At 36.9% G+C, this 23,483-nt stretch overlaps 1 protein-coding gene across 2 annotated transcripts in view; it reads left to right on the forward strand.

Moving 5' to 3' along the window:
* The window catches only part of LOC150093878 (uncharacterized), a 59,466-nt gene that overhangs the window by 29,740 nt on the left and 6,243 nt on the right, over positions 1 to 23,483 (forward strand). For both annotated transcript variants that reach the window (XM_090412857.1, XM_090412858.1), the window contains exons 2-4: positions 5,149 to 5,278; positions 16,604 to 16,749; positions 20,201 to 20,330. In XM_090412857.1, coding sequence (XP_090268983.1) covers positions 5,149 to 5,278; positions 16,604 to 16,749; positions 20,201 to 20,330 — 406 coding nt within the window. The remainder of the gene's footprint in view (positions 1 to 5,148; positions 5,279 to 16,603; positions 16,750 to 20,200; positions 20,331 to 23,483) is intronic.

Here is a 23,483-nt window from a genome sequence, read left to right on the forward strand (position 1 = left end):
TACACACACAATTTTGCAAATATTGGTACTGCGAGTGGGCCTGAGGATTAGTTATTCGGAAATCCTACATCGAAACCAAACACGGAACTCACCATTTATAATCCACTTCAAGCCTTTACTTAAGCAGGGTGATGATCTCATACTAAGTAAAAGTTCATCTGCCACCTAAAAGCATTCATTCATTCATAAGTATCTATGCCAAAGAGGCATTCAAACCCGCAGTCTGTTCGTTGTAGAGCAGGTACGTTATCCACTCGGAAAACAGCCCGGCGTCAAAGATCGCCTAATTCAGAATTGGCTTAAAAAAAAAAAAAAAAAAAAAAAATACTCTAGTTGGTGACTAGAAATGAACTCTCCTAGTAATTTGCACGAGGGTACATCATCATCAGCGTCGTGCAAATTAACAGGAGTAATTTTACATTTTCAGCATAAAGTATTTTAATAAAGTATACAAATTTTAAAAGTATATTTTTTCCCGTAATGTGTAAAAATCTAAATATTCTTCTAGTTTTGTAAAATTCCATCAAGGACTTTTATGTCTTCTAATTCAGGAAAAAGTATCATCACAGATATCTATATTTTTTACTTTACATGATTTTGTCCTATGCTGTTCCCAAATTAAACTATTTTGAAAATACTTCTTACAAAATTTTACAGATTTTACGGTCAAATATTGAAAAAAAGCAATGAACAAATTAGAAAGTGTAAGAAAGATAACCTAACATAAACAACATACTAAAGATCAAAAGAGGGAATAGCTTTTGTCAATAATAATAATAATAAAATAAAAATAAAAATAAATAAATAATAACAATAAAGGCAAAAAATAGTTGCAAGCAACCATCTCTTACCTTGACCTTCATACCTAAAAGCCTCTTTTCGGCTATATGGCATTTGCATTGCAAATAGAAATAAATAAAAATACAGTTTAGAACTAGAGCGAGTGAGCTTTTCTGAAGATATATAACTATAAAGATAAAGAATAAACATAAAAGAAAGAGGACAAACAGCAGATGAAAGCAGACAAAATTTTATGAACATTGCTTCCGTGTGCAACAGATTAGTTTACCTGGAATTCAATTTAAACGGCAGGAGGTCATTGAGTAATATATGTCGGCTTTGAGTTACTTGCGGAAAAATAATCCGATGGGACTTATTTTTCATGGATATGATTGCAGAGTCTTGTAGCGATTTTTTACGTGTCAAATTGTTCTCATTTCATGAGAACCGGTTACTTTGTTCTCTTGCAAACATAATGTAAAGAGAGCAAAGATCCGGGTTTTTTACAATTCCATCATTCCTCATTATGTCATATATATGTGTGCGTATGTAAGGCAGACTATGCAACCATGGAACTTTCTAAACCCAGATAATTATATAACGGATTAGTGTCTTTAAAAGATAAAAGGAGACTGCGTATTGTGTGTTGTTTGAATTGACTTACAGTCAAATTTAATATTATGACTTCTGAATGAGGTAGCGAATTTCTTGAAAGATTTTCGATGAATGGGATGGAAATAGTCTCTGTGGGATTTTGCTGTGGAGGAGTCTTTTCTATCCTCGTCTTTTACTTGCCTATTAAGGATTGACGGAATCTTCCAGGAAAGGATTTATTCCAAAATATATGCTGCTGACAAGCTCGATTCCTTACTACACTGATTCATACTGATACTAGCCATTTATTGATAAACACTGATCTCTGAAACAATATTGACAACTTGCAAAACCGTTCGTACAATCTTATTTTGCTCTCTTGCAAACACAATGTAAAGAGAGCAAAGATCCAAGGTTTTACAATTCCATCACTCCTTATTATGTCCTATAAATTGACATTTTTGCAGAGTAGAAAAGGTCCGTCATTCTCCACAGAAACCAGGAAATAATATTACTTTCAAAGCTGCAATACAGTACTTTCATCATTATCAGTACAAAAAAAAAAAAAAAAAAAAAAAAAAAAAACTCATTACCGCATTACACAATTTAAGAAGAAACAACACATCATAAATCCTGACTACAAGGAAATGCAATGCGACAATTGTCGAACAATGCAGACTATGATTCAAATATCTCTCTCCTACTTTCAGGTTCTTCAACCTACTCCACTTTACACAATGATCTTACCTGGACGACTCATGAGTAAACCAACAGTCTACTTCGTAATATGCCAAGCTGGCCAATTGAACTGAAACGGAAACTCAAGTCTCTTCACATTCTAACTTGAATGTTATAATTCATCACTCACAGTTTTCTGAGACTTCATAGTTGACAGGATAAGCTTACCTACTTACTTTTTATCAAAACGTCATGCAAGATTACCGAAGAGTCAAATTAGACTTTCTGATTTCTATCAAGAACGAAGCCCATTTTGTTTAGAACTGTTGAATATTTCTATTTAGTCGTCTGACATCCTTGCAAGTCCAGATATGGTATCTCTCTCTCTCTCTCTCTCTCTCTCTCTTCACCAATACACCTGTACATGAAGTATCAACACTTATTGGAGCCCTCACGAGATGTCGCAAGACTTTTCAAGTGCTCCTTTCAGTACAGTTTCTTTAAATGGAATAATAGTCTTTACAAGCATTTGTTTGCTGTAGCCACGGAAAACCCCTTATCTCCTTCTGTAGATCTTTTCATGGAGAACTTTAAAAAGTTTAGCTTTCTTAGCTAGCTTACAACATGCCACTATATGTTGACGGCATATTTATTATTTGAAGACATGATATATTAGATTTAAATCTTTCCATCCAAAAATTGGATTCACAATGGAATTATAGGATGTGAGTAAACTACTTTTTTCGTAATGTTCTGATCTCAAAATAGGCATAATTCACACTAAAAACATAAGAAGTTTCCCATTTTATTTGCCATTATCTAAGTAAGTAACTATTACTCATATGCACATAGTTAATCCGCCCATAATATAATGAAAGAGAGCCTCTGTAAGCTCAATCGGTATTGATGATGCCATAACATTTGAAAATATTCGGATTGGATACGTCTGAGAAGCAAAGAGCCTTTATAAAATCTTTTTAAATGAAGGTGAGTTAGCCAGCCCTGGAGCCAGTTATGTTTGTTCTCTCCAAATTTCATTTCGAGAAGACAAACAAATCGGCCAGGACAATACACGCAAATAACAAATATAATATGCTGGCCTCGTTTGCTTCGGCAGCAATAACAGCACAACAACTTAAAGAAAATGCATGATTAATCAGGAAATTTAATGAATAATTTAAACCGATTAAATATCTTATTGTCGATAAAAAATAAGTATTAATGCTTAGTAAGATAACGTCAGTACCTACCAATGTACAATAAAAATTAATTCTCATCTAGTGATATTGTCATTTCGAAATACTTCCTTCAGCACACATACACATTTCAAGCGAATTTTAGAGCTTTTTTTTTTTTTTTTTTCTGACCATTTACCTGTATCCAGATTCACAGCTGCGACGTATAAAAACGTCAAGCCTTAGGATGACTTAATTTTGGAAAGAAGCCATGGTTGTTCAAGTTTGATGTGATGTAGTAGATACATCTGTGTGGTCGAGTATAGTTGCACACCAACGTAAACTGTCAGGAAATACTATCCGATGGAATTTTTTGGTCAACATAGAGAAATTCTTGGACAATGCAGTGCTTTCAAAAAAAAAAAAAAAAAAAAAAATCCGCTTTCCAACACTTTCTTGATAACAATACGTCATTTTTTATCTTGTCATAATAAATCATTAGCGCTATCTCAATTTAGAAATCTAAAAGTACAAAAATGGCATTTGATCATTACATAATTTTCTTCTTATGTAATTGTTTCCAAAATATTTTGCTAACTAGGAGAAATGCATCTTATTAGTTTAGTGGGGAGAAAAAAATCAGCCAGAGAATTTTTTTTTTTTTTTTAATAGTTTTGATTTACCTCGCCTTCTGCTTAGCGAGATATGCTGGATGACCTTAGCTCTCCCGCCTGGCTCGAGTGGATAGCATCTCCTCTCGCCAACAAGATCGCAGGCTCGAATCTCACTACAGGCATAGATGTTTGTAAATGTCTAAAGTGGGAGATTAATTTCACAGCTCAGTGCAAGACTAATGCTCTACTTATTGGAGGCATGAAAAGTTTTCGTGTTGGTCCCTAGAGCAAGGACTGCAGAGTATTTAACCCTTAGTCCATTGCATATTAATATTCAACAGGTTTGCAAGCTGTCGTCGGTAGGATTCATATAAAAAAACAACAACTTAGCTTTGTATTAACCCAAGGAATGTTAAGCAATTAATCCTGTAGTCTGTTTTACGCCTGTCAGAGGGTGGAAGGCATCTCTGTTTCTCACACCAATAAGTGCTTGGTTTCTATTTACTGGCTTGTCTGTCGATTCTGCGGGAACCCGTTCCATTTGCATATGTCAGCTAATTCACCTTCAGTTGAAGCTTTTAAAAAGGCTTTTCGAGAATCCTGAATGGGATTCGAAACCCAATTCTTTCATCCAATGCACTTTGGATGAAATAATTTCATCCAAGTCCTTTGTTTTTTCATTTAAATTAAATATGCTTTTTTTGCTGTCGGGAAATGAATTTTAAGGTTGATTAAAAAAAAAAAACTCTAATGCCTTTTATTTTCCAAAGAAAGTAGGTGAGGCTGTTTTAGCTCAACCTTTTTCGACGATTGATAGGCTGTCAATCTCGACTCTTAACTACCAGTGATAGCTGGTTTAAGACTATCAATATCTATGATGGGGACTTTCTCTGATTTTCTGGGAGAAAAGCCCTACTAACTCGGGAACCGGTTGATATCTTTATCAACTTATCATATTTATTTATATATTTATTCACTTATCTTTATTATTATTATTTTTTAACCTGAGCATTGTGACCATATTCATGTGCCTTACACATCAATAAGTTGTAGTATAGAATAATCGAAAGGTTAATAAAATCTCATTTACTATTGCTAGATGTGCTACTAAACTAATTTACATTCTCATTTTTTGAATTATGTCATAATAACATTAGCAATATTATTAGTTTGCAAATCACTCAACAAGAGGTTCCAAGTGCTCGTTTCTCAAATCTTAACTCATGGTGTTTATTTTTCACCTATAAGTTATTTCTTCCCAATTCCCTAGAATTATATTTGTATTTACTATGTTTTGTATATTATAGCTGTCCACCAGGTCTCCTCACAATCATGTCATTTACGGGAGTTGGATCTTTGCGCAGCAACGTTAGTATTATTTAATCAAAACCCAACAGGAGTCGCAACAACAGAGACAGAACTTAATAGGCAGTGCACGTAAGAATGTTTTATTATAAACTAGTTTTGTAATATAGCAGAAGTGTTAATTCATTATCTTCATTTTTTGCTGCAGTTATATATGATAAATATGACATGTACTGATGATTACAGATACTGTATATCTTACTCATATGCATGCTGTACTGAAATAAATATTGATTCCCTCGTGTCAGAAACATATTGCCATGTTCCAGTCTGAAACGTGGTAAGTTTTCATACGAAGCCTATATTGCTCATAAGGCAAATAGGATAAATAAGGTCAATTGTACATTTGCATTTTAATGGAAGGTGAAAAGGGCCTTATGGACTTTGATGAAAGAAATGTTATCACGGTATATTATATCAGTGGCTTATTCGATCGTAATATGTCATAAAAGACTGGATCGCCACAAATCAATTGTATAACATTATCACCTCGGCGAAGAAATGTACATAAGATTTAGAAAGATAACAGAAGATGATAAAGCTAGTGGGATTGAATGCGACGGTTTTGCGTGTTCAGGAGTGACAGGGTGAGTAAAAAGGGGGGAGGAGTGTTATTGATGATAGCTGATGATCTTCAGCCAAGGAGTATACAAGTTGAACTGCACGATGGGGAAAAAAGCGTATTTGAGGCTGTTTGGTGTGAGATACAATCCAGCAGAACAAAATATACAATTGGGTGCTGCTATAGACCGGGTGATGGAGTGGATGGTGGGGATAGTATGCATAAGCAAATAGAAGAAATGAGTGGAAGGAGGGTAATTATTATGGGTGATTTCAATTATGGTAACATTGACTGGAAAGAGGAGAGGGCACATGGGAGGAAGGAATTGGATTTTATGCGGTTATTAAGGGACAACTATCTACGGCAACATGTATTGGAAAATACCAGGGGGAAGAGAGTGCTGGACCTAGTAATTGCAACCGAGAATGTGGCTGTAATGAACATGACCATGTTGCCACCAATTGGTGAGAGTGACCATAAAGTCATGACTTGGGAGGTGGCTAAAGGAGTCGAATTTAAAATTAAGACAGGGTACATGTGGAATTACCAGGCTGGTAAGTATGACAAGCTTAGGTGTGTGCTTGGCTCAACGCCATGGCATGTAAGACTGCAAGGGCTGGATGTTGATAGTGCATGGGAGGTGGTTAAGAACTGTTTGCAGGAGGCAATGGTTGACTGTATACCAAGAGTCCGAATAATAAATCAATTAGGGGTTAAATGGATGAATAACACTATTAAGCTTGAGCTGCAAAAAAAGAAACAATTGTGGAGGAATTTTAAGGAGAAGGGTGACCATCAGGCGCAGGAACAGTATAAAGCTCAGGCCAGGATGGTAACAAGGGTGGTAAGAAAAGCAAAAGCAGATTACGAAAGGAAATTGGCCACGCAGGCTAAAGAGAATCCCAAACAGTTTTTTCAATATGTTGCAAGTAAAAGGAAAAATGCTCATGGTAGAATGATCTTAAAAAATGCTGAGGGTAGGGAGATAACTGAATCAGTCGATATTGTGGAATTACTGAGCGAGCACTTTGCAAGAGTATATCATCCAGGTGGTGACTTTGCAGGAATGGAAGAACCAACAGCTTATACTGGAATTGTGATGAATGAAGTAGAGGTAACTAGTCTATTACAGAACCTCAATGTCAATACATCTGTGGGATTGGATGGTATACCAGCTCGTGTCGTACGTGAAGCGGCCAAAGAATTGTCAGTGCCCTTGACCATTTTGTTTAATTTGAGCCTCAGGACTGGGTCAGTCCCAAGGGGGTGGAAAGAGGGGAAAATAGTTCCACTGCACAAAGGTGGTTCCAAGGCTGCTGTTGAAAATTACCGGCCAATCAGCATAACAGGAATCATTATCAAGGTCTTAGAGAAAATAGTCAAGAGGAAAATACAAGATTGGATAGAAGAAAATGGGATACTGTATCCGGGACAGCATGGTTTTGTGAAGGGTAGGTCATGCCTCAGTAACTTGCTCACGTATTATAACACAGTGACGGCTGAACTGGATAAGGGTAATGGGTTTACGGTGATTCTACTGGACCTTGCCAAGGCCTTTGACAGGATACCACATGGAATTCTAATCAGTAAATTGGGGCATATGGGGATGGATATAGGGTTGGTGAGATGGATAGGAGGGTGGTTGATGGAGAGATATCAGAGAGTGGTTTACTCAGGAGTAGAGTCCACAACACGGCCTGTGACTAGTGGTGTGCCACAAGGATCTGTTCTTGGACCACTGCTGTTTAATTTGTTCATAAATGATATAAGAAAGGATCTGAGAGGAACAGTTCATTTATTTGCGGATGATGCGAAGTTGGGTAGGGCAATAGTGAATGCAGATGATGTCAAAATTTTGCAGGATGATTTGGATAGATTGGAGGTCTGGGCTAAGGAGAATGGATGTCAGTTTAATGTGGCAAAATGTAAGGTTATGCATTTTGGGGTGAAAAGATTGGCGGCAGTTTACTGCATTGGTGGAACCGTGCACCAGGAAATTGATGAGGCACGAGATTTAGGAGTGTTGGTAGATAAGGAATTGAAATTTAGGGGACACATTGCAAAAGTGGCCAAATTAGCTCATCAAATCACTTGGTTGCTGAAGAATACGTTGACAAGCAGAGACAAGCAGGTTATTGTTCCTCTGTATCGAGCCTTGATAAGACCCCATCTCGATTACTGTGCTCAGATTTGGTCACCTAGGTTTCTTCTTGATGGGGAGGAGGTGGAGAGGATCCAGAGGCAAGTGACCAAGATGATAGCAGGTCTGTGGAATGAACCGTATGAGAACAGGTTGAGGATTTGTGGGTTGCAAAAATTGGTTGATAGGCGGAGGAGGGGAGACATGATTGAGACATTTAAATTACTGAAGGGTTTCTATAAAATTAATTCAGAGGATATTTTTGAGAATAGGGCTAGTTGTGGGAAGACTAGGGGACATCCATGGAAACTGGGCAAACGTGTGGTTAGTAAAGGTGTTAGAGCTGGGTTCTTTACTTTTAGAGTAGTGAATGAGTGGAATGCGCTCCCTGAGTCTGTGGTGGATGCTGTGACAGTGAATGAGTTTAAGGCGAGGTATGATAGATACTTTATGAATGTCAAATAGTTGTGATGAATATGATTTGGGGCCTCCCTCGATGAGTCTAATGACTCCCTGGAGTTGCCCGTAATAATAGTAATAGTAATAGTAATAACGACAAGGGACAACAGAAATATGGTACGAAATCTCGGTAGCGATGTTTTAGCAAATCATGGAGAATATACGAGACAGTTGCACATAAGCTAAACATCAAACAATCAATAATGCAGACTAGTAGACTACATTTGTAGAAAAGGTGACTTGCTTACATATATTCTCAATCTCAACCTAAAAACACATTCTCGAAACGAAATAGAACATCAGGTATGTCAAATAGATTATCTATATTATCACAAAGTGTATAGTTTTGCTAGAGGAGAGGAAATAAATTATAACCAAAAGAAAGCGAAAGCTTATATATTTTTGAGACGTATGCAATTTCAGTTTCTTTACAATGAATTGCTGACCCTATACTTCAACATGTGTATTTTCTGAGTGTTCTTATTTTCTCTGGCCTACATAGCCTAGCAGTGATTTCTGTGATGTTAGATGTATAGAAAAGCTTTCGGTCTTATAGAAGAACCTTCTCATCCTCTTCCCCCGCGGAAGAAATTCGCATTTTTAATTCCCCAGCTGAGCAAAATCAACTATAGAGAATAGCATAAGCAGTAAACAAGCTTAGGACTTCACCTCTTATCATGCCACGGGAATTTACTAATGGGCTAAGTCAGGTAGAGACCTAACAATTTATTATTATTATTATTATTATCAGACATGGAATCAAAGACTCGTCACTGGAGGTCTCACTGTCACACACACATAGTTCATCATAAATATTGTTTATGATGAACACAAGTATATTCAGTGCCTTAAGTATATTCACCGTCTCAGCATGCACAGCACTCTCAGCCAAAGCATTCCAATTACCCATTCTCCATGCGAAAAATTTGCTCCTCACTTCTTGCTCATATCCTCCTTATACAGCTTCCACGAATGATCTCTTTCGTGGAAGCTGTATAAGCTTCCACGAAAGAGATCATTCGTGATCTCTTTCATGATCACGAATCACAAAATTTGAATAGAATTTCCCCATTCTATACAAAACCTCCTCTACATTAATCTGATAACAACCCCTTAATAACTTGTATGTCTCAATCATATCCCCCTCCTCTGCCCATCCACTGGTCTATGCAATTTGCACTCCCTCACTCTGTCTTCACACTGACATTCCAAAGGCTAGAAACAACCTAAGTCTCTGAACCCTTTCCAAAATCTCTTCATCCATTTGAAAACCAGACGACCAAATCTGTGCACAATAGTCCATATGTATGTGGCCTGATCAAAGCCATATACTATACAGTGAAACCATAACATCCTTCTACACTTGAGTGCCCTTCTCATCGTTGCCATAATCCGCTGTGCTGTCCTCACGATTCTAATAATGTGTCCCTAAATTTTATGTCCTGGTCCACAATCACTTCCAGGTCCCTCATCCCCACCACTTCCTCCAAGATATTCGCAACATTGAACTGATAACCCTATTCATTTACCCAATTAGCCTGCACATTCATGTCTTCTTTCAAAGCCACATCTGCTTTATACCTCATACTTTTCAATTTTTCATCATCTGCAAACAACTACATATCACCATTTAAACCTCCAGATATCATTACCATACGAGTTAAACAGCAACGGTCACAAAATAGACCGTTAGGGCACATTAATAACTTTCTTTTTCCTGGAAATCTCTTCCATACACAACTTACTGATACCTATCACATGGCCAATCTGTTATCCAACGTACTAATCTACTGTTCAACTCCATACTTTCCAGTTTAATCGCCAGCTTGTCACGTGGCAATCCATCAAAATCCTTTATAAAATCTACAAGTATGTATGCATCACTCTAATCTAATACACTAGTGACCTTGTTATAATAAGCAAGCAGATTAGTAAAACATGTTCATTTAGTAAGTCATGCTGACCAACCATTAAATAATATTTTGCTGTTATGAACCCATTTCTGAATCTTTATCCTAACTAACCTCTATCACTTTAACAACAACTCCAGACACAGAGCTTGGCCTATAATTCGAAGCTTTAATCGTCTCCCTTATGAAGCAGAACGACTTTATCCTCTGCTCATTTGGATCTTAGCCCAATGCAAGGCTCATGTTAAAAAGATATTGTTTATCCCCCTCCTCTGCCCATCCACTGGTCTATGCAATTTGCACTCCCTCACTCTGTCTTCACACTGACATTCCAAAGGCTAGAAACAACCTAAGTCTCTGAACCCTTTCCAAAATCTCTTCATCCATTTGAAAACCAGACGACCAAATCTGTGCACAATAGTCCATATGTATGTGGCCTGATCAAAGCCATATACTATACAGTGAAACCATAACATCCTTCTACACTTGAGTGCCCTTCTCATCGTTGCCATAATCCGCTGTGCTGTCCTCACGATTCTAATAATGTGTCCCTAAATTTTATGTCCTGGTCCACAATCACTTCCAGGTCCCTCATCCCCACCACTTCCTCCAAGATATTCGCAACATTGAACTGATAACCCTATTCATTTACCCAATTAGCCTGCACATTCATGTCTTCTTTCAAAGCCACATCTGCTTTATACCTCATACTTTTCAATTTTTCATCATCTGCAAACAACTACATATCACCATTTAAACCTCCAGATATCATTACCATACGAGTTAAACAGCAACGGTCACAAAATAGACCGTTAGGGCACATTAATAACTTTCTTTTTCCTGGAAATCTCTTCCATACACAACTTACTGATACCTATCACATGGCCAATCTGTTATCCAACGTACTAATCTACTGTTCAACTCCATACTTTCCAGTTTAATCGCCAGCTTGTCACGTGGCAATCCATCAAAATCCTTTATAAAATCTACAAGTATGTATGCATCACCCTAATCTAATACACTAGTGACCTTGTTATAATAAGCAAGCAGATTAGTAAAACATGTTCATTTAGTAAGTCATGCTGACCAACCATTAAATAATATTTTGCTGTTATGAACCCATTTCTGAATCTTTATCCTAACTAACCTCTATCACTTTAACAACAACTCCAGACACAGAGCTTGGCCTATAATTCGAAGCTTTAATCGTCTCCCTTATGAAGCAGAACGACTTTATCCTCTGCTCATTTGGATCTTAGCCCAATGCAAGGCTCATGTTAAAAAGATATTGTTTCTTACTTCCTAAAACACTCCTTCAAAACACATGGTGATATGTTATCAAACCCTACAGCATTATTAACACCAAGTTTACTCAATTCCTCACATTTTTTTGTTACCCTCACCGAACTAATCACTTCCCTCGCATGCTCTTTACACTTCATGCAAGTGGTTATTACCACTCATCTTATACCGCTTTCATAATACAATCTTCTACTTCCAGACTGCATGCTTTACCTCTTCATTCATCCATTTCACACCTGCTGTATTTAACTTCTTGACTTTTGGAATACATTCTGATATTGCTTCCACCAGATAGCGCTTGGGTAGGACCCAAAAAGTACTGGTATCTTTTTCATCCAGTTCCTAATTCCATGATATTGCTGCAAGCTGTTTGCTGAGCTTCTCGTAATCGCCAGCCTTATAGTTTCACATGTATCTCTTTCTAGCAGAAGTACTCATATGGTGGGCCACCCTTCAAGTGAATCACCTCATGGTCACTCTCACCAACTGGTGGAAGATTTGACACTCCCATTAGCTCAGTGGAAGTGCTGCTTGCAGCTTCTGCGTTAGGCCACGCGAAGATAGACTTATTGTTCAAGTCTAGTCGCATATACTGGAGGAACTTTTTCTAAGCTTTTCTTTGACCGATTCCCGAGTTAGTCGATCTTTGGCACTAGCAAGCAAGTTTTTTTTCTCCTAAAACTAGGGTTTTTCATCCTGTAAACTCAAGAAAATCGACCGTATAACCCACATTATTTCAGACAGAAACATATCCTGTTAGGTACCAAGAGATGTCAACACTTGTTTGCCGGTCTTCACCACTCTTCATCGGTGGCTGCCTATAAAGAGTGATAGATATGGGCCAGCTATATCTGATTGGCTACTGGTGGAGATTGAACTGCCTATTCAGTTTCCAAAAGCTAGATAGGGTTAATAGGCCTCACCCACTCCCTATAATGGAATAAAAGATGTTAGTTTATTATTATTTAATTTAATATGATGAGATGGTTTGCATCTGATGAAATCAAAATCAGAGAATTTATGAAAGAGAATCACTAGTGAATTTTTTATTCAGAATGGAGAAAAGATGGAACTCTTTGTCCTAACTTAGCTTTGAAACTGAGTGAGCAGTCAGTCTCCACATCGATGGTGGTACAAACTTGGTTCCGATTTGAATAATAAAACATGGAGGAAAGAGTATGGCGGACAACTGTGCAATGCATATTTCTAAACCCTAATCGCTATGTTATTGTGTAAAATAGTTTTATGCGCACTTTTTTTCGAGTTTTGAGGGTTAAAAAATCGGAGTATCTAGAAGAAAAATCTCTTTACCTGCTTCAAAGAGTGACTAACGTTAATCCTGACGCAAAAGAGGCCATATAGCGTTTATACAGAAGTGCATTAACCAACGCCTTCTCAGGAAATGCCTGTTTGTGAATTTAATTCCATGTCATTATTTCAAATTTAAACGTGGCCAACGGATTTAAGAATGGAACAAGTTTATCATATGCACAAAAATAGTTTGCATTTAGATATAACAGAATTAAATTTTCTGCCACTGGCTACCAACTAATTTTCAAATAAATAAAAAGAAATAAAGCTACACAAAGTTTGTTCCTTCCTCTTTTATTTTTGTAACAATCGGTTAGATTGTTTTGAGTTACTGAAGAAGCAACTAAGATTATTTGATTCTGGACAATTTGCTTGTTTTGCTGGATAAAATTAAGTTCCCAGGAGAGAAATTCTTCCACCATATTATCAGGGGCGAATTCTCCATGCTTGCTGCGCAAGCTCATTAATTGAGAAAGAAGTAATATTTATTTGGCTTTTATTTTTGTAGACAGAAGACATTTTAAGCTTGCGCAGCAATAATTGAGCTTTGCGTTGTATCGCAGGCCGATGCTTGCTCGTCTAGTCAAAGCTACCTTGGCTTGCTCGGTTGAAGGAGCTTCTAGATCCTCGCAGCAGCACTGTGATTTCATGCGCGCATGAAATCATACGCAGTCAACGTAGCTCTAGCCAGTGAGCTTCAGCCAGCCTTTACAAGTGTGCATGTTGCATGGGAAAATTAAGTTACAACCAACTTTTTATGACGATGTTATTGACCAGTTCATAAAGAAGAACCGTAGGGTAGAATTTTTATTCAAGTAGCTAAATTGAAAATGATAGAATATCATTTGTAAAATAAATGTTGTATTTGTATGATTAAATGTACATAAATTTCTAAATATATAGTTTTAAATGGTCAGTAATTCATTATTTCGCTAATCAGACCTCAATCACACCTCCTCCCTGAATGATAACAAGAGCAAGCGTGAATTTCAAGACCAGCATTCGCCCCTACATATTATGAAACCAACAAACCCCATAGTTTTCTTAAAAACAATGATTTCCAATATAGGTGGTGCTCTCTATCAGAACAAACATATTATTAATGTAAATATTTAAAATTTACTTATAATGGCTCTGGATTTTTCATAGTGGCAACTGTATGCTTATTACTTTGAGTTGCAGTCTCGTAGAATGTCGGAGACATACTCGAATTTTAAAGCAGAAAAAAAATCTCGTTTAAAGACTTATGGGAAGAAAATTATTACTTCTATGTGTGCGAAATTTATCTCAATAAATACTAATCATCATAAAAAAAAGCTAATATATGCGCTACATTTCACTACTTTAAGCATTGTTATTTTAGTGGTGTATTTTAGAGAAATATAGACTAAAATACCCAAACATTATTCAAGAAAAAACGAAAGTTTGAAAACAGAAATCAAACCTTGGAGATTCAGTGGCAAATCCCGAAGAAAACATTGATTCAGCTAGAGAGGCATGTGATGATGTTTCTCTCCAAGGAGACTCAAAAAGTTAAAGAGACAGTCAAGGAATAGAAGGAAGCAAGTCGAATTCCAAACAAGAAAGTCGACTTCTGATCTTGGAGAATACAAAGAAAAGTGTAAGAAAGCAAAGCACTGTCTAAAATTAGTTAAATAATTTTGTTAAGAACATAGAAAATAAATGTCAGGAAAGTGGTGAAATATTCTATTAAAAAACTTTGAAATGGATGAAAGAATTCTGTAAAAGGAATCAGAGATGATAAAGGTGATATTATTATTTTCCTGACCAAGCAGTCAAGACTCATCGTGGGAGGTCAACACAAAGTCTATCATACTCCTCCTTAAAATCATCAACAGTCTGCATGTTCACCCCTTCCACTCTCAGGTAATACATTCTATGCTCCTACCACTCTCCATGCAAAAATATGACTTCTTACCCTTGTCACTTTCCTCCATTCTATCATACGAAAAATCTCATCAATTTTAATATGATATTAACTCTTAACACTTTCATTGCCAAGCTGAAAATTGGAATTTCGTGTGGTGGCCAATTTTTTTTTTATTTAGTTAGCGACGTCCACGCGATAACGCGTTATCAGCCGTTTGGTGAGAACTCGCATTGCGTGATATCGTTCATTCCCATGCTGAAAATTGGAATTTCGTGGTGGCCAATTTTTTTTTACCTTATTTAGTTAGCGACGTCCACGCGATAACGCGTGACCGGCCGTTTGGTGAGAACTCGCATCGCGCGATTGGCAATGAACATGTTAAACAACTTAAATGTCGCGATCATATCTTTCCTGTTGTCTTCTATCCACTCTGCAGTTAGCATGCCCTCAGTCTATTCTCATAATCAACGTTGTACAGTCCTAACAACGTTCTCCGTCTCTGCCTGTGTATGGTCACTCCCTAGTGACCATACCAGAGTTCAAACTTAAGTTAAATAACCAAGTAAGAGGCGCTGACAATTCCTTTGCACATTCACGCAACACCCGAGCTGATATTCCATCTAAAACTACAGCAGTGTTTGCATTTAAATTCTGCAATATACTAAGTACTTCTGATTTATTAACTTCAATTCTCACATTAGTTATTGCTACAGGTACAGAGATATCCTCACTTGGGTGACAGACGTTTGCAAAGTGATCACTCAGTAACTCTACTACTACTACATCTGAATTGGTCACCTCAATACCATCAGCACCCACTAAGGTTATCCTTCCAAAGTCATTCTTCCTTTTACTTGCCACATAGCAGATTATCCTTGATCTCCTTGGCCATGGTCTTCTCATAATTTGATTTAGCTTTTCTTACTATGCTGGTAACCTTCCTAGCTTGAGCCCTGTACTCCTCATGGATGTAATGCCTTTCTCCTTGTAAATTCTCCATAACATTTTCTTTTTTTGCAGATCGAGCCTGATACTACTACTCAGGCTCGATCTAATGCCTACCTTGTTTGCCTTCCTGATCATGGGAACACATTCTGATATTGCCTTCCTTAGATACCCGCTGATTATATCCCATGCATTGCTAACATCTTTCTCCTGCAATATGTTCTGCCATGGGATGGCTGTAAGCTCACTCCAAAGCTTGTTGTAATTACCTAACCTGTAATTGCGTATATTCCCCTTCTTAAGAGAGAAATCCACAAATTTTGCAACCTCCCAAGTCAATACCACATGATCGCTCTCACCAATTGGAGGTAATGGGGACACCTCACTTATGCATATGTCCTCTGAACCTATGACCAGATCAAATACTCTCACACCACGAGTCCCTTCAGTTATGTGCTATTTCAAGTAATTATCTCTTAGAAGGTGTATGAATTCCATTTCCTTTTTGCCACATGATATTTCCTCCTTCCAATTGATATCCTAAATATATTTCTCAAAATTCTGTGGTCTCTCTTGTAAATATCCTGTCAATTTTCACCCCCATTTATTTCTACTTCACATCAAGCATCCTCCTAAAACCTTTCTTTCATAAACAGTTTATTAAAAGTGCAAATGATTTTTGTTCCACACTTCATTGTTAGTAGTGAATGTCTGTTTATAAATGAAAATAATTTCATATCAACCTGGAAAAGCAAAGCTATTTTGGTAGTAATAATTTTTTCATAATTGCATTTGACATGGCATTATGAGCATTTTAATTTTCATTAATAATACCATTTATATTATTCCAAACCACATTTTGTATCTATCATACTAGGTATATCCATGAAGCCAACCAGTGTTTCCAGAACTTCACTCATAGATGCATGACTCCTTTACAAAGGGAACTATTAGGTTTTGTAAGTGAGGGATCAGAGAAGCTGCTAGATGAATACTGTACTGCTGGAACTGAACTAAGAGCCAGTAAGTTAACATACATTTTATTAGTATAAGTATTTTTAACAAGAGGAAAAAAATACTTTTACAACTTTAAGAGCTTTTTCACCCAGTCCTTGAAAATATAGAAATTGACATTTTAACATCTGTCTGCAAACTTTGAAAAAAAAAAATAACAATGATAATAAAAATAAAAATTTAGAAAACATGATACAGATATGGGGAAAAGTACTTTTTAATTGTAAAGTATAACTCTTGTTTCCTCAGAAAATTTAGAGTGGTAACTTTTTTTTATGAATTTAAATATGAATTTTTCATTTAAATTTCTGTCAGTATCCTTTAATGTTTAATTGGTATCTTTTTACTTTTCTGGAAAGTACTTATTATCTGGATCCCATATATAGTACATTCATTTGAGCTACATTAAATGGCATTTAACTTACTTTTTGAAATGTCCAACCATTTCAAAAAGAAAGACATTCACACTACTTTAATAAGTGCAAAAATTCATACTTATAGTATAAATTATGAAAATAGTCTGAACATGGACTTCACATCGTGGACAAAAATTTTCAGTATATCATACATCTATCTCATTCAATTAGCTTAGCACTGCAATTTATTAGTTTACAATATTGTGCCCAGATTTGGTCACCGGGTTTTCAGAAGAATGAAGAGATGTTGGAAAGAGTCCAAAGGCAACTGACTAAGGTAGTTTCTGGAATGTTGAGTATGAGGAAAGATTGAGATGTAATTTGCAGAGTCTAGTGGAGAGAAGGAAGAGGGGAGATATGATAGAAACCTACAAGTTGGTAAGGGGTTGTTATAAGATCAATGGTGGAGAAGTTCTACAGAGAATAGTGGGAGATCAGGGGAGAACCAGAGGTCATCCCTGGAAACTGTATAAAGAGAGTGTGAGTAGGGGAGTGAGAGGCAGTTTTTTTTCGTGCAGAGTTGCGAATGATTGGAATGCCTTGCCTGAGAGTGTGGCGCCTGCAAGGAGTTTGAGTGTGTTTAAGACACGGTATGATGAGATGTATGATAAAAGGACCTCCCAGATGAGTCTTTGACTCCATGAGGTCTTGTTTAATAATAATAATAAATGAGATTTTAATGGCATTTGTGACAAAGTAACGGATTATTAGAAATACTAGGAATTATTATTCCTAGTATTTCTAATAAGAATTGTTAAATAATATTGAAAGTATTGTTAATAATAATTAAGAAATTATTAACAATCGCAAACATTCATGTTCTAGGTGGGATTCGAACTAGCAACTCTTGGCTGGATAGCATATACACTAACCACTCAGCCAACCAGGCAAGCCAATTTATTAGTAAACCAAAAACAAATAGAAGAGTAAATCTAGAAAGAAAAAAAAATCACATTACCCAGTACATTATTTCCTGATTATTTCAACTGACAAAAAAGATAAATAAATCATATAATGCCTTTTATTCCTCAAAGGAATTGAGTGGAGCTCCTTTAGCCTTAACTAACTTTTTGATGAGCAGACAGTCCATCCTTCAAGCCATCATTGATATTAAGCCACAGCTATCAATGACTCAGAGCTTCACTGTTTGAAGCACACACTAAGTTGTCATATTTAGAGAGAGAGAGAGAGCAATGTGGTTTTCTACATGGAGTCAGCAAGAAGGCATTGACATACATTGACGAGGATATGCTGGAAAGGGTACAGAGAAGATTCACAAAGGTAGTCAGTGGTCTTTGGAATGTGGAGTACGAGAACAGATTGAGAGAATGTAAGTTGCAGAGCCCCGTGAATAGGAGGAAGGGGGGGGGATATGATCGAGACATATACACTGCTCAGGGGTTGTTATTAGGTAGAAATGGAAGAGATTTTTCATAGAATTGGAGAGGGGAGTAGAACAAGAGGCCATTGCTGGAAACTGTATAAGGAGGGTGTGAGCAATGGAGTGAGAAGCAGGTTCTTTGCATGGAGGGTGGTTGGTGAGTGGAATGCATTGCTTGAGTGTTGTGGATGTGAACACATTGAATCAGTTTAAGATGAGGTTGGATGAGCATTGTATGTAATAGTGAATACCTCCCACGATGAGTCTCTGACTCCATTGAGGTCGAGTGCTGATGATGATAATAATAATACATTTTTAGTTGCTAAAGGAAGTTGGAGATTTACATGTCTTTTTGTTTGCTTAGACCTGGATAAAGTATGAAACCAAGAATATAAGTTTTTGGCATCTTTAATTTATAGTATAAACAAGTGAAAAACTTTCAACATCTCTCTTTAATCCAGAGTATTTTAGTAATAAGGCATGATACCTTTTGGCTAGTTGTATATGGAAATATGACTTCTGCATTACCTTGCAACTTGGTATCACTTTTGGATCTGACTACCACTGATGAGTCCTCAATAAAGGTCAAAACTGGTCTGGGTAGTGGCCCTTCCCGTAATCCATAGTATTATACATGTCTGTAAGGATATGTGCATTGCATTATGGGATACTAAGGCAACTGATGTGAAGTCATTAGCCTCTATATACAAGTAGCCCAATTGTGAACATGCAAACTTTATTTGCTTACACTGGGATATGGCATCTTTAATTTATAGAAAATGCACTGTGAAAGTGATGCCCACACATGCACAGCACTTGGAGTCAACACACCCTGAAACATGAGTTTTTCCTTCATCTGCTACACTTTAGTATATGGGGGAGTACAAATGTTTTATTTCTTGTATACATAATGAGTCTTTTAGAAGTTTATTAAAACACGTAAAACAGCACACAGTAATTGAATTTTTCATGCACAAAAATGTGAATGCTTGTGAAATCACTGTTGTTTTCAAGGTTTTTATGGTGTAGCAAATATAGATTTATGCTGTTGGAAAAGGAAAACAAGAAACAGTGATGCTAGAGTTGATATTAATGACATTACTAAAGGAAGATAGATAGGCAATATAGTAAGAGCTGACTGTATAATCAAACTTGTTGGGATCAAAAGGTTAGCTTGCTATATTGTAGGTGTGGTATAGTAAATAGACTTTAAAATAGAACTGATGCTGCTTTATTGGGACCTTCGTTTGGAACTTTTCAGTAATTTTTTTTATAGCGAATGTGCTATGATGGTGTTTGTTGTGGTGAGAAGTTGGATGCATATCTACCAATTCGGTTGAGTTAGCTGAGTGGTTGCATTTCCTTTCCAACCAACAGGCTGTGAGTTGGAATCTTTAGATGGTATTTTTCACCAGCTGAGACTACCATTTTGTTTATTGGAGGTCTGAAGTAGCATGAAAAAAAGCATCATGTTGTCTGTAAAGGCAAATTCCTGGATTATTTAATCCTTAACCTATCCACAGTATGCATGTGGTCTAGGGATTACACAACCTTTTGTTGGTGGAGTGTCATAAAATTACAGTCCATCAATCCAAGTGTGAAGTTGTTACTAAATCATTCACTACTTCCATATTCGATACCTAATCTTTATTATTATTTCTAGATTACCTACAACATGCTTCCTGCCTTAATGATGCTAATAATGAACAAAAGCAATGTCTCACTGATCTGCAGGCTGCTCTAGAAGTAATTGGTAATGCAGAATTTCAAAACCGAATACCAGCTGCTTGTTGGTAAGTAAATTATAAACTATTTAAAAACTGATTATTTATTATTATTAACACTAGACCTCCATGGAGTCTAAAGAATCATCTTGGAAAGCAAATACTGTTACACACACAAAACCCATTCAATATACTGTATACTGTATTTGCATTCACCAAAAAGTCAGTCAAAGCATTCAACTAACCAACCACTCTCCATACAAAAAACCTACTCCTTATGCCCCTGCTCACACACATTCCTTATACAACTTCTAGGTATGTCCCCTTGTTCTACCTCCTTTCTCCATTCTATGAAAAATTTCTTCCACATTAACCTGGTAGCAATCCTTTACCAACTTAAATGTCTCGGTCATATCCCCTCTCTTCCCCTATTCACAAGGCTTTGCAAACTGCATTCCCTCAACTGTCCTCATATCCCACATTCCAAAGACCAGTTACAACCTTAGTCAAAGGTTGTACTTAAACTCTTCTCTTGAGACCCTGTCCAGTATATCCTCAAATACCATGAAAACCAGGGCACCAAATCTGTATACAGTAATCCATACAATGGAACCAGAACCTATTTCTACAAGTTAAGGTCCTCTGCATTATTGCCATAATCTGATGTGATGGCTTCACAACTTGTGTGACATGACCTCTGAATTTCAGATCCTTGTCCACTGCCACTCAAAGGTCTCTTATCTCATCTTCCTCCAAAATTTTCCCCACAAAGTGTATGCTTTGCATCCAATTGTTGCCACATTTCAGACCCGTATGCTTGGCAACATTTAATTGACAGTCTTATTATTGTTGCCTGCTCATACAATCTATTAAAGCTCCCCTGTAAGACCACAACATTAAGTTGCTGTATATTTCTTAACCTTATTATAATAATCAGCACCAGACCTCCATGGAATCTAAAGACTAATCATGGGATGCCCTGTTACAAAGTTCATCAAACTATGCCTTAAACTCATATTCAAAATTTCCATGCTCTCCACACACTCAGGCAATGCATTCCACTGCACTGCCTGAGTGTGTGTGGTGTATTATCATATGATAATACACCAACAACTAAAGGCTCTTATAGTTTTATTAGTTTTATGTCATAATACTGACATAAATTAAAGATATGATCAAAAATTCCAAACATGTATTATATATGACCACACATACACCCTATGGAGTCAACTCATTATGGGAGGTCAACACTAGTGAACACAGCCTATCATACCACTCCTTAAAATCATCCACAGTCTACACATTCACCACTCTCTCAGGCAATGCATTCTATGCTTCTACCACTTTCCATGCAAAAAACTTATTTCTTATCCTTTTAGTCACCACTACCTTTGCAATTTCCTCTTGTCCTGTTCCTTTCTCTCATTCTACCATATGAAAAATCTCCATCGTTATCCATCTCTGCACCCTCTCCAAGGTTACTTCACTTCAAATCCCGGTGACCAGATCTGATCAAGTACAATAGGACAAACACATCTTGATTTGTACAATAGGATAAGCACATTTTGCTCTTCAATGGTCAGTGTTCTCAACATTGCTGCAATTATCTGAGATGTTTTCACAACCTTTGCAATATGTCCTCAGAACTTTAAATCTCAATCCACAATCATCCCCAAGATTCACATCTTCTTTGGATGAAGCATCCCATCTGTGGATCCCAAATTTTAAAAAATTACATTTAGTTGCATTAAATTGGACATCCTCTTTCATTTGCCCACCCATCCAGCTTATTCAAGTCATCTTGAAGAGCCAAAACATCAACACTATTACTAATAACCATCCCAAACTTCACATCATCTGCAAACATCTCTCTGTAGTCCTGTGACAATATCATTGTTCAACAGCAATGGTTCCAGGATTGACTGTGAAACTCCACTTGTGTAACCTACTCCCAGATACTGCTCCACATTATACAACTCTCTGATATCTATCAGAAAGCCCATCACCAACCCAACCCACTAACCTGATATCCAAAGTCATATGATGCAACTTAAAAATCAACTTGTAATGTGGTGCCTTGTTAAATGCCTTACCTCATTCACTGCTTTGTTACTCTATTGCAAAAAGGTAACCAGATTACTAAAACAAGAGCATCCTTTAACAAACCCATGTTGGCTTGCATAAATAACATTATCTTCATCTGCCCAATTCTGTATGAGTTCTTACCAATATCTCCAAAATCTTAACTACAGAAGAAATGCAAACAGGCAATGGCACTATCTTACCATCCTTCCACAATCCAGAAACCTGTCCCATTGCAAGATTTTCATTAAACAACCAAGTTAATGGCACAGTCAGGTCCATAGCACATTCTTTAAAACATATCGTGAAATTGCATCTGGTCCCCCTTCCCTTACTGACATTTAGCATACTCAGTGTTCAGAATACATCCTCTTTATTCACTAACACTTCACCACTCATTATTCTTCTGGGAATAAAGTCTCTAGTACCAGGATGGAACACTAATAAAGTAATCATTAAATAAGCTAAACTATGTCATCTGCTTTTTGTCACCTGATTCCCATCTTCACCCAGCAAGATAATCCATCTACTATTGGTTTTCCTCCTACTTGCTACCTAGCAAAAAACTCCTTGGGATTCTTTTTGGATTGCAATGCCAGTCTCCTCTCATATTCTAATTTTTCTCTCCTTAAAATACTAGTCACTTTCCTAGCCTGAGCCTTATATTCCTTATGCAACTGTTCTCCACCTCTCTCTTTCTTTATATGTCTTCCATAATCTCTTTTTCTTCTGCAATTCCCTTTTTCTTCATTCTGTTATCCATTTGACTTCAAATTGCTTTATGTACACAATCGAGGTATACAATCTGTCATTGGTGTTAACACTTTTTTCTTAAGTATCTCCCATGCACTAATCACCACTCTTTCTTTAAATATTTCATCCGTTGCACTGCTGCAAGCTGATTTGTAAGTCAATGATAGTCACCTGCCTTACAATTCCACATAACTTCCATCTGATTTTATACCTCCCCATGCCTATTCATCCTCCAAGTCAGGATGCTCTCACCAATCAGGGATATGTCATCTCAGTGACAATCAGATCATCTTATGGTATGATCAAATCCAGTACTCTTGATGTTTGTCTTCCGTCCACCACATGCTGCCTAAGATGGGTGTCCCTCAAGAAATAAAAAAAATCCAG

This window comes from Typopeltis vanoorti, chromosome 23 (genome assembly GCF_054136105.1).
Source record: "Typopeltis vanoorti isolate ZY-2024b chromosome 23, IOZ_Tvanoo_1.0, whole genome shotgun sequence".
Lineage (NCBI taxonomy): Eukaryota > Metazoa > Arthropoda > Arachnida > Uropygi > Thelyphonidae > Typopeltis > Typopeltis vanoorti.